The sequence below is a fragment of the Puma concolor genome, chromosome B3, assembly GCF_028749965.1.
Source record: "Puma concolor isolate L17-30 chromosome B3, mPumCon1.1.hap2, whole genome shotgun sequence".
Taxonomy (NCBI): Eukaryota; Metazoa; Chordata; class Mammalia; order Carnivora; family Felidae; genus Puma; species Puma concolor.
Genome location: NC_141672.1, coordinates 23,153,784 through 23,166,535, shown reverse-complemented (window position 1 = coordinate 23,166,535; position 12,752 = coordinate 23,153,784). Strand labels below are relative to the sequence as shown.

The 12,752-nt window shown below is 35.5% G+C and overlaps 1 protein-coding gene across 9 annotated transcripts in view; it reads right to left on the bottom strand.

Moving 5' to 3' along the window:
• The window catches only part of CEP128 (centrosomal protein 128), a 397,276-nt gene that overhangs the window by 332,525 nt on the left and 51,999 nt on the right, over nucleotides 1-12,752 (bottom strand). For 8 of the 9 annotated variants that reach the window (XM_086709100.1, XM_086709099.1, XM_086709101.1 and 5 more), the window contains one exon: nucleotides 4,524-4,640. The exons of the other annotated variant lie outside the window; for it this stretch is intronic. In XM_086709100.1, coding sequence (XP_086565226.1) covers nucleotides 4,524-4,640 — 117 coding nt within the window. The remainder of the gene's footprint in view (nucleotides 1-4,523; nucleotides 4,641-12,752) is intronic. 9 annotated transcript variants of the gene reach the window in all.

Sequence of the window (12,752 nt, the reverse complement as noted above, 5' to 3'; positions counted from 1 at the left end):
TGGCTTCCTTAGAAGCTTCTCCCTTAATGAGTCCAAACTAAATACATTTATAAACTGTACCCAAGGCTTTTCTTAGGTGAAGTATCCATATTACTCAGCATCTCTGGAGCCACAATGACATTTCTGGGAAGGAACAAACAGCTATTTCTTCATTAGTTTTTCACAATTGGTACGAATGCCAAAAGATGAAGAAAAATATTGAAAAAAAATCTATCAGTCACTTTAATTTTTCTGTACATGACTTTAATGTTACTGATGAGGCTCACATAATCTGGTTTCACATAGACAGACAGACTGAAAAACCACTGAGCTGGACTCCCATCTTACACTAACAATTCCCCACTAATCTTCACCATCTTCAATTAAGATTCCATCCTTTACCTTCCCCCACAGGCTTCTCCACAAAGCACCTTTAAACCTTGAGGCACCTGATTCCCCCAAGATCATCAGCAAGCATGGAATATTACTGGTGGGGTAAGTGGGAGAGCTAGCACTTTAATATTCTACGAAATGATCTGAGAAGCATTTACAAATATGCACCCAGCATTTGTCTCATGTATTTTGTTTTAAGTAATTCAAATGAAGATGGAGAAATAACAATCAATTTACAAGAAACAGCTAGGAAAAAAAAAAAAAAAACAAAAAAAGAACAAGTCAGGAATTCCCAAGATGCCATAGCCAAGAGTTAGAAATTTTATCTAGGATCTTATGTTATTTTGGGGCCTGCAAAACAGAAAAAGCTTTGACTTGAGCTTACTTCTAAAGACCTCATTTGTGACCCTAACACTCACCATGCCAACCCCACTCCACTATATTTAACTAATCAAAGTTAGCTTACTAAGAGTTTGTAATATGATAAACATTAAACAAATATTTTATTGTTTGCATACTGGTTTGACAAGGAAAGACCGAGGGTTATAGGCTGAACAATATTTGAATTTGATTAATAAAAGTTCAGAGTACTAGAATAACCATTCAAAATTTTAAAAAGATATATAAAAAGAATATTTACTGCACAATATGAAATATTCACCTCTCTAAAAAGGCCTCTACTGAGATCCTAAAACAACATAGTTTAAAATATGAAGTCTGAAGGCCAGTGAAGGTCCTTACCAAGTTAAGAAAAACTGACATTCATGTGACATCAGTAGCACATGAGTAGCTGACACTTAATAAAGGCAGTAGATTCCAGAGTGTCCACAGCTCACATGCTTAGACCAGGAGGGGGAAAAACACACATACACATTAAAAAGTGAACAATTCCTTCTTAAGACCTCTAAACAAGAAGAGGAGAGTGCCGTTCTCAAACTATTTCCAATGATTAATACTGTGTTTTTCATTAAATGGGAATAAAGTTCTAAGGACCTCATTAGATCACTAAAAAGAAGCAGGTTTTAACCAAAACTACATATTGCCTCGCTGTAATATGACATTATACCTAGAAATCTCTGATATCCTGGAATTTTTAATGAATACTCCTAATCTCTTAACAATTTTTAAATGTCATAATATTCACCAAGATTGAATTATACATTTTAAGGAGGCAGAAGAGCACAGTGGCTAAAATCAGGCCTCCTTACTCACCTATACTTTCATTTTCTCACCACAGCCAGAAACAAAATATATCAATTACTATGATCGTACAGTACAGGTATTTGCAAAAGTGTTTTTTAATATTGAACAAAAAGCAAAGTGTTTCCTCTCCTTAAACATGACCTTTCCAGAACAGCCTAAGCCACTTAACTTGGGAGTAGGAAAACGTATCAGCCTAAATTAATCCTTTCCAGCTTCCACTGCATTGTTTAATCCAAAACCACCTTTTAAAAGCATATAGGTCACCACTTAAAGTGACAAAATATGAAATTAAACATTTCTCATCAATAGTGATCCTCTACTGTATTGTCAGAGATGGAATTCCAAATCACAACTCAAGCTTTTAGTCAAATTGACAATTACAATGCAAATATTCAGGCTCTGGTTTCTCAAGAATAGGGGTGGGAAGCAATCTTCCTCTCCTTCTTTCTTTGTAATTTTGTGCATTCTGCAAAGAAAGAGGAAAATAAGTACAGAAAATTTCTCTAATTTTCTCTTGTAAAAAAGAACAATTGTCTCTTCAGTACTATTCTTAAGCTCACCAGATGCAATTTGCTTGGAGAACAAATGTATAAAAATCAAGGTTTTAAAAAAAAGGCTACCCACATGCTGTATCTAATTATTCAACAAAGTATCCTCTTCAAAGTAATTACCAACTAACAAGGGTATGCCTCCTTTTGTGAAACGGAGAAAAACGGAACTTTAGAAAACAAAAGTAGATCTTTCTGTCAGCTTACATTATAATTTAAGGTTGCACTTTTTGCTCCTAATTTTCAATTGGCAGTGTCTCCTAATACTTAGGAAAAAATTTTAATCCATCAATTTATAAGAGTTAGTGATGTTCATGCACACATAAGTGCATTTGTAGAACACCATTTTTAGAGAAAACCATTTTGTAAAGAAGAAAGAAATCATTTTTTTAATTTTTAAGTTTTCTTGTTTTAATTTTTTATACTTTATATATAGATCTAAGACACATTTAAAGGGAATTTCAACAAATTAATTTTCTACAATGATAGTAATAAAACATCACCAATGTAATATAGTGAGAATTCACAAATCTACACCAACATTAAGAGAAAAAGCAAAGCCCTTCCACACAGTAGGAATCCAATTCATAAATGTAGAAAAAATGATGCAATGTGCAAAAAAAAAAAAAAAAATCACCATTTAGCATCACTTAGGAGTTTTAACTGTTTCAAGAGAGAATATTAATAAATGTTAACATCTGTGGGTAAAAGTATGATAAGATATAAGCTATTTCCAAGTTTCTAAGAATCTCCCCATAAAATAAATAATTAAAAAGGCCTAATAGTAAAATTTACAGTGAAGAAACCTGGCAGATAACACCTCAACCAAATGTTCCATTTTTACTGGAAAGGGACAAATGGACATTACATGCCTCCTAGTAAGATATCCTGGGAAAAGTGAAATACCAATTCTCTGGATTTCCTGCCAAAAGTACATAACCTGAATTTAGTCATGAGGCAATATCAAAAAAACAAAAAGAAAGGCATTCTACAAAATAACTGGCCAGTACTCTGCAAAGTTATCACGGTCATGACAAAAAAGAAAAATTGAAAAAACTGTTCCAGACCAAAGAGACATGATGGTCACATGCCATATGTGACCCTGTACTGTACCCTGGACCAGAAAAGGATGTTAGTAGCAAAATTTGAATAAAAACTACAGGTTATTAAAAAAAAAAAACAAAACTATAGATTATATCATAGTATTGATCCAAAATTAATTTCCTGTGATTATGGAAGAGAATGTACACACCTTATTATTTAGCTATGTAAGTATTTACATCGTGTCTGCAACCAGCTCAAAAAAATCGTATCTAATAAAAATAATTATTTTACATTATTATGATTATTATAACATACATACATATATAATGATAAAACAAGTAAAATGTGAATTTATTCATGTAAAACGTGAATATTGGGAGAATCTAGGTAACGAGTATACAGAAGTCCTTTGTTGTAATTTTTTCAATGCCCTCATAAGTCTGAAATTTCAAAAGATACCTGAAAGGTAAGTGATCTCAATTTTGAAATGGTTTGACCATAGTCCAGTCTAGGGGTTGGCAAACTTTTATAAATGGACCAGATAGTCAATACTTCAGGCTTTGTGGGTCAGATAGTTTCTTTTACAACTCTTCAATGCTGCCACGGTGTTTTAAAATAAAAACAAAGAACAAAATAAACACCACCTTCCACAAATAGTAAGAATGGAACAGCTTGTTCCAATAAAACTTTATTTACAAAAATACGCAGTGGGTCACATTTGACCCATTGGCCATAGTTTGCTGACCCCTGGTCTAGTTCATGCCAAGGAAAATTTATCAGAATAATACTTTCAGTTAACATTTTGAATACATGCCAGACACTACATTAGGTAAAAACCTGATTAGGTAAAAACTATTATTATTTCCACTTTTCCACAGAGAAAATGAGCCCAGACAAACTAAGGAACTTGCTCAAGGTCACAAAGCTAGAAAGCAGCAGACTTTGGGTTTGAACCAGGTAGGGCTGTCTTCTTCACACTGAACTATGCAAACTATATGCTATATTTCTCATATGGAATGAAATATACTGCCACATGCAACAACCAAGGAACTCTAATCATTTTAACAGCAGCTAAGTAATTATCAAACTTAAGATTTACTCTCTGAGGGGCGCCTGGGTGGCTCAGTCGGTTGGGCGGCCGACTTCGGCTCAGGTCAAGATCTCACGGTCCGTGAGTTCGAGCCCCGCGTCAGGCTCTGTGCTGACAGCTTGGAGCCTGGAGCCTGTTTCAGATTCTGTGTCTCCCTCTCTCTGACCCTCCCCCGTTCATGCTCTGTCTCTCTCTGTCTCAAAAATAAATAAACGTTAAAAAAAAAAAAAAGATTTACTCTCTGAGAAGGTATTTTTTTTACAAACCTCCTGTAGCTGCAAAGAAATAAGTCCCAGTTGATCCTGCCGTCTTTCCACCAGCTCCCTTTCTGTGCGCATCTCTCTCTCTATTTCCTGAAGCCGTCGTTCCACCCGATCTGAAACCTTAACATCAACAGACAGAAACAGTGACATGATAGAGCTGGTAGGCAATAAAAGACAACATTGGAGAGATATTTCATGCCGCATACACTACTGCCTATATAGCATTTAAGAATAATAGCTTGTTTATAGTGCCCTTTTTAACGATGCTTATTATAAAGCAGATCACAAAAAAACTGAAAGTTACAGAAGAAAACAATCATTAGTCTCCAAATAATCCAGACCTGGAACCCAATGTAGGACTTAAATCTTTCAAAGTATAATATAATAATCAGAAGATCAGAGTTAAAATAGACTAGAAAAGAGTGCCCTCTGGTGAATTAGAAGGAAAATGCCAAGTTTGCCAACAACTGCATTTATTACTCTATTAATGATAAACTGATCTATTTAGTTCTTTTTCATTTTAATTATCTATAAACATGACCTGCCTAGAAAGGTTTTGATGTCTATGAGCAGCAAATAATTAAAAGCGTTTTTCATGAGCTTGTCAATCTTTTCTACTGTGATCTACTGAAAATAAACCAGCTGTAAAAGATCAAAAACTAAAGTCAAACAGAAAAATGTTTAATTGGGACCCTCTAAAATAAACATGAAAAAATTTCTTTCTCTGATGCAAGATTTTCCTTGCTAAAAGTTGTACAAATTCAAACACATTTCATGTGTATCATTATACAGACCCCTAAATAAAATTTACCTATTTGACAATGTATATTTGGTGAAGCAGGATACAAGGGATAGAAAACATTTGGATTCATTTAAGAGAAGCAATAAATACAGCCTCATTATAAGAAATCTTTTGCCAACAGTTCTATATAGCCAGGAGGGTCTTGGTCACAAGGAATCTTACTGGGACAATGGAAATGTTGTAAACTGGATGATGGTGATGGTTGCACAACTCAGTACATTTAAAAAATCACTGAACTGTACACATAAAGCAGATTAATTTTATGATAAATTATAGCTCAAATCAAGTTGGTTTTTAAAAAGACATTGGTCAATATAAGTTTAATCTGTCAATAAACACTGAACAAAAATATCCTATCAAAAAATTTAGCAGTTACTATTTACTAAGAATGATCATTCTTGGGTTTCCAACTTCTGCTGCTTAAAAACAACTAAGATATTTACTGTGATATTCACAGTGCTTTACTAAAAACTCAAAACATCCTTTAGCATTAAACTTTTCATTTATCCTAGTAATCAACCTTGTCCCATTTAACAATTTACTACTGCATCTGAAATAAATGCAGTACCTACTGTAGCAGAAAACAATATTGGATAAATACTAAAAAAACAAAAGGTTAATTCATGCAATTTTTACAAAATTGAAATACCTTTATATTCACTATGAATGTAAAAAGTAACTAATAGCAACATTCATCAGAAAATAAATAATACAGAACCATCTCACACTGATTAGGATGGCTATCCAAAAAAACAGAACAACAAAATTAAAAAAAAAAAAAAAACAGAAAATAATAGGTGTTGGAGAGAAAGTGGAACCCTGGTATACTGTTAGTGGGAGTATAAAATTGTACAGATTCTATGGAAAACAGTAAGTTGCTTCCTTAAAAAATAAAAATAGAGTTACCAGCAGTTCTATTTCTAGATATACACTCAAAAGAATTGAAAGCAGGGTCTTAAAGAGTTATTTGTAGACCCATGTTCATAAGCAGCATTATTCACAATAGCCAAAAGATGGAAGCAACCCAAGTGTCCCCTGACAGATAAATAGATCGACCAAATGTGATTTACACAATACAATGGAATATTATTAAGTCTTAAAAAGGAATAAAATTCTTACACATGCTACAACATGGATAAACCTTGGAGACATTATGATAAGTGAAATAAGCCAGTCACAAATAGATAAATACTGTATCACTCCACTTATATGAGGTACCTGGAGTAGTGAAATTCATACAGGCAGAAAGTAGAAAGGTGACGTCCAGGGACTAGAAAACGGGAGTTTGGGGGGTTGTCACTTAATGGGTATAGTTTGTTTTACAAGATAGAAAGAGTTCTAAAACAATGAATGTAGAGGGAGCCAAGATGGACGAACAGCATGGAAGTTTTTTGTGTCTTCCATCCATGAAATACACTCAGACCAACACTAAACCATCCTGCATACCTAGAAAAGTGATCTGAGGATTAACACAACAATATGCACAACCTGAACCACAGAAGTCAGAAGGTACGCAGTGCGGAGAAGTGAACTTGAGAGAGAAGCCGCAGAGGGCAGAGAGGTGCTTTTGAGTGTGGAGAGAGAACAGAGACGGTGGGGAGAATACAGGAAAAACACCCCCCACAAAAGCAGCTGGAGAGAAAGTGGAAAATTGGGAACAGCCACAGGGACTGAACTAAAAAGGGAGAAAAGAGAAAGGAGAGGGTTTAAATTCCATTAAGACTATAAACAGGGGGACCGCAGATCGTCTGCAACTCCGCAGCTCAATACGTGGCGGTGCTCTGGTTAACAGCAAATCCCCAGGAGAAGAGTGGGGTCCAGGAGGTTCTTGAGCCACACGGGGAGAAGCAGTTCCACTGCTGGAAGGACATTTGCTAGAGGCTGGGAGGCAACCTGGGCCGAGCAGACCCCAGAGAACGGCAACATCGCTGATCCTGGAACAAGGTCATTAAGGGTGAACACTAGTGCCAAATATGTGTTGTGATTTTCCATAATCCCTGAGATGCTGCTGCTACACAATCTAACGAACTTTTTCCGGGGTGGGCGGGCACCTGGCCGCAGTCTATGGGCTTCGTCAGCAGCACAGTAATGCAAATTTTCCTGGGTGCGGCCAGCATTCAGCCATTGCTTGGTGAGACCCTCCGCAGAGGGGCAGAATGGGTCAAAGCTGCAGTCCCTCAGAAGTAAGGGGCCAGGGGAAATGGCCACATCTGAGACAAAACTCGGGAAAGAGGTACAACCTGGGGCTCAGTCATGGACAGTGTAAAAGCAGGGAGTGGATGAAAGCTGAAGACAAAGGACAGGTGAGAGATTGCTGATCAAGGAGAAGAGAGTTCCAATACTAGAGACTGGGTAGCTGGGTGATGCCATTTTCACCACTCCCACACATGCACATATGCACCTACAAGTGCCACAACAATCCACCCCAGTAGGCTAGCAGCACCATCTACTGGAGAACTGAGCTGTTAAACTCAGCCCCGCCCAAATGGGCCAACCTCGCTCTTCAAGAACAGAAATCTCACCGCCTGCTTAGTTTATGGACTATAAAGCGCTTCATAGTCTGACATCCAGGGTAAAACGAAGTAATTTCAGTCGTATTTCAGTATGTTAGCAGGTCCATCTATTCACTTTTTTTTTTCATATCTTTTCTCTTTCTTGAATACAGAAAGAGAAAGAATTCACTTTGATTTTCCATTTTTACTAAAAATATTTTTCTTTAATTTTGTTACTATATTTTTTACTTTTGTGTAAATTTGTCCAAATTCTAGTTTACGTCCATCATTTCATTTTAGTCTACTTCAGCGTATTCATTTTTTCAAATTTTCAAATTATTTCCTTTTTTTTTCTTCTTTCCCCTTTTTTCTCTAATCTATCAAGCCACTTTCAACACCAAAACCAAAACACACCTAGGATCTAGCATCATTTATTCGATTCTTTTTGTGTGTTTTTAATTTTTTAATTTTAATATTGTTTTAATTTTAATTTTTTTACTTTAATTTTTTCTACCTCATTAATTCCTTTTCTCCCTTCAAAATGACGAAACGAAGGAATTCACCCCAAAAGAAACGGCAGGACAAAATGACAGCCAGGGACTTAACCAATGCAGATACAAGCAAGATGTCTGAACCAGAGTTTAGAATCACGATAGTAAGAATAGTAGCTGGAGTCGAAAACAGATTAGAATCCCTTTCTGCAGAGATAAAAGAAGTAAAAACTGGTCACGATGAAGTAAAAAATGCTATACCTGAGCTGCAATCACGGACGGATGCAGCAGCAGCAGCAAGGATGGACGAGGCAGAACAGAGAATCAGTGATATAGAGGACAAACTTATGGAGAATAATGAAGCAGAAAAAAAGGGAGATAAAGGCAAAAGAGCACAATTTAAAAATTAGAGAAATCAGTGACTCATTAAAAAGGAACAACATCAGAATCATAGGGGGGAAGAGAGAGAAATAGGGGTAGAAGGGTTATGTAAGCAAATCATGGCAGAAAACTTTCCTAACCTGCGGAAAAACACAGACATCAAAATCCAGGAAGCACAGAGGACCCCCATTAGTTTCAACAAAAACCATCAACAAGTTATATCATAATCAAATTCACAAAATACTCAGGTAAGGAGAGAATCATGAAAGCAGCAAGGGAAAAAAAGTCCTTAACCTACAAGGGAAGACAGATCATGTTTGTAGCAGACCTAGCCACAAAAACATGGCAGGCCAGAAAGGAGTGGCAGGATATATTCAATGTACTGAATGAGAAAAATATGCAGCCAAGAATTCTCTATCCAGCAAGGCTGTTAACCAAAATAGAAGGGAAGATAAAAAGTTTCCCAGACAAACAAAAATTAAAGGAGTTTGTGACCACTAAACCAGCCCTGCAAGAAATTCTAAGGGGTACTTTCTGAGGGGAGAAAAGATGAAAATAAATAAATAAATAAATAAATATTAATAAATAAATACATACATACATACCAAAATCAACAAAGACTAGAAAGGACCAGAGAACACCACCAGAAACTCCAACTCTACAAGCATCATAATGGCAATAAATTCATATCTTTCCGTACTCACTCTAAACATCAATGGACTCAATGCTCCAATCGAAAGACACAGGGTAACAGAATATTTAAGAAAACAAGAGCCATCTATATGCTGTTTACAAGAGACCCACTTTAGACATACAGACACCTTCAGATTGAAAGTAAGGGGATGGAGAACCATCTATCATACTAATGGTCAACAAAAGAAAGCCGGAGTAGCCATACTTATATCAGACAATCTAGACTTTAAAATAAAGACTGTAACAAGAGATGCAGAAGGGCATTATATCATAATCAAGGGGTCTATCCACCAAGGAGACCTAACAATTGTAAGCATTTATGCACCAGATGTGCAAGCACCAAAATATATAACTCAATTAATCACAAACAAAGAAACTCATTGATAGCAATAGCATAATAGTAGCAGACTTCAACACCCCGCTCACAGCAATGAACATATCATCTAGTCAAAAAATCAACAAGGAAACAATGGCTTTGAATGACACACTGGACCAGATGGACTTAACAGATATATTCAGAACATTTCATCCTAAAGCAGCAGAATATGCATTCTTCTCCAGTGCACATGGAACGTTCTCCAGAATAGATCACATACTGAGACACAAATCAGCCCTCAAGAAATACAGAAAGATCGAGATCATACCACCCATATTTTCAGACCACAATGCTATGAAACTCAAAATCAACCACAAGAAAAAATTTGGAAAGGTAACATATCAGAGTTGATATGAATCAATTAAATTTATTACTAAGATCTGAAAAAGCCCTAAATCTGCTGTTATAAAAACAGCAAAATAATAAAATACAAATTAGAATGTCTTTTAATGTTAGCATTTAATGAAAGAAGGTAAAAGAAGCAAAAGCATTCTGTTTATGGGATTGTATTCTGGCTATTCAGTATGTTGATTCCTCATATCCTGAACAATATCTGCTGGTTTAAAATCCATTTCAGTAAATACTTGTTATATATTCTGCTGCTGTAATCTATGCAATAACCATGTCATCCTAAATGCAGTGTCGACAGATTTCTCAAAGTTCAATTAATGACCAACTCTTGCAGAAACAGCTGGATCCACATGAACATTTTTAATTTAAACAGTTACTGCCCTATAGAAAACTAAAATAAAATAGACTTTTACTCCATGAATAATCAAACTTAGTAAATACACATATCACACTCAAATGGGTAGAATGGAGACAACTAATAAGCTGAAATTTCCCTGTGGTATGAGGCCCATGCAATATTGATTATTACAAAAATTAAGTCTTAACAGAAAATATTTTTCATAATATTATGTTATAATCAATAACTATTCCCTTCCAATAGGAAGTATGAAAGAAAGAAACTAAACCCACAAAATTCTATGAGTCACAAAGGATTAACAAATCAGATCTTGGCACGTGTGATAGGAACCGATACTTTTTGCTTCTCAAAGAAAATTGTGTCCTGTAAACTTTTAAGATATATTTTAGTTACTGAGAAAATGCACGATAAGCAACTGTAACCTTAGAACAAGGTACAATAAATGTGATTAACAATGGTTACCAACAGAACTGAAATTGGTGGGAGATAAGGGCAGGCATTCGTTTTTCCTTCTATATTTGTACAGTATTTTAAAGTTTTCCACAGTGAACATGTCTCACTTTGGTAATTGTATTTTGAACTTAAATCTAGATGGGAAACAGCTACAGATGTTGTGAAGTTTAACATTCAAATAACAAAACTGCATCTTCTCTGACAGCATGCTATCATGAATTCACAAATACAACACAATATGTCAAACAGTTATGAAGTGTAAATGTTGACTTCAATTGGAATAAGTGAGTCACAAAAATCTATATTAAGCCTTGTACAAATTAGAAGCAAACATCATGTGGCCTTCAGAAGACCTTCTAAAATTCAACATTATTGTTAAGTTTTGCATTAGGAAATTGTTTCTCAATCAGGACTACATACACCCACATGATGTATGAGATGCCCTCACTTAGGTGACACCCTTACTTTGAAAGGAAATTACAGAAAACACAAAACAAGCTGTAGCAACACAACTTGATGTGATGAACTGGCAGATGAACAACTCAACCAGTGCACAATTAAGTGTGTATAATTTTCCAGGTTTAGACAATATAACAGGATATGCCCTGATGAGCTGGGCACACTGGACAGCTGGGTAAACTGGCAAATTATACACACCAATTACACCAATGAGCTGAGCGTTAGTGAAGTGTGACATCCAGTTGTGCAATCATAGGTCTATCTGATGTGTAGTAAATCTTGATACATGGTAATAATGGTATGAAAGAAGTTGGACTTTTTTTAAAATTCAACTGTTAACTTTTAGCTCAGTAATTACATGTCAGATCCCCATTAATGCCCTTGACCATGTAGAGACTTCTTACTAGTTTTATTTACTACATGAAAGAAATAGAAATAAAGTGATAACTCTTCATTATGGATTCTTTGTCAGTAGTGAAAGGTGAACCATTAACAAACGTGATGTGCACTATGCAAATCAGTACTTTCAAACTCCAAACTCAAACTATCCCAAATAAACAATGTCCACAGCTTACTCAGAACTAAAAAATCTCAGCAGAACACTGAGGATTTCTGAGTTTGGAGCAAAGTCTTTGTTATAAGCATGCTCACAAGTTGTGCACCTATGTACCAAGCAAAAGGAGCTTCATACTACAGCTGCAAAATAACAAGTCCTGGCAAAAATAGCATTAGAAATACCAAGTATAGTAAAAGAATCTGATACATATGAAAACATTCAGAGAGTTTCATTTCCAAAAATGACAGATCAGATAATTTACACCAAACCTTCCACCAAAAGAAACTGAAAAACTAGAAATATTTTAAACAAAAATCAGTTTTAAGGCACTAGAAAGCTAAAAAAAGAAGACATAGGAGACCAACATGAAAGAGAAGAAAGAAAGAGAGATTAGTCCATCTTTTTTCCCTGAAATATCAGCCTGCTTCAGAAAAAGCAGTTGTGACACTGAGAAGCTAAATAGAGTTTTTAACCAATGTGTGGAGTTACAGGGGGAAAACTGGAGTTGGGTACCTTTCTAAGGAAGGAGATCCCTAGTTAAACTTCCCCCACTCCACACCCAGCCTTCAGGCTACAATCCTGAAGAGCTATCCACTAGCAATAAGGTGAACCAGAAACAGCTGAACCCCAGCACTGAAGTTTAACATTGAAACAGCTCAGCAAAAATAACAAGGAAATCCATGATTGCTATAGCTCTTAATCTATAACAAAAAGTAATTATGTCCTCTCATACACAATAATTATCAAATTATTCATTCTTAAAGAAGAATGAAATGTATTTTCTGTCAAACAAAAGTAACCGATCAAAAATAAACAGTAC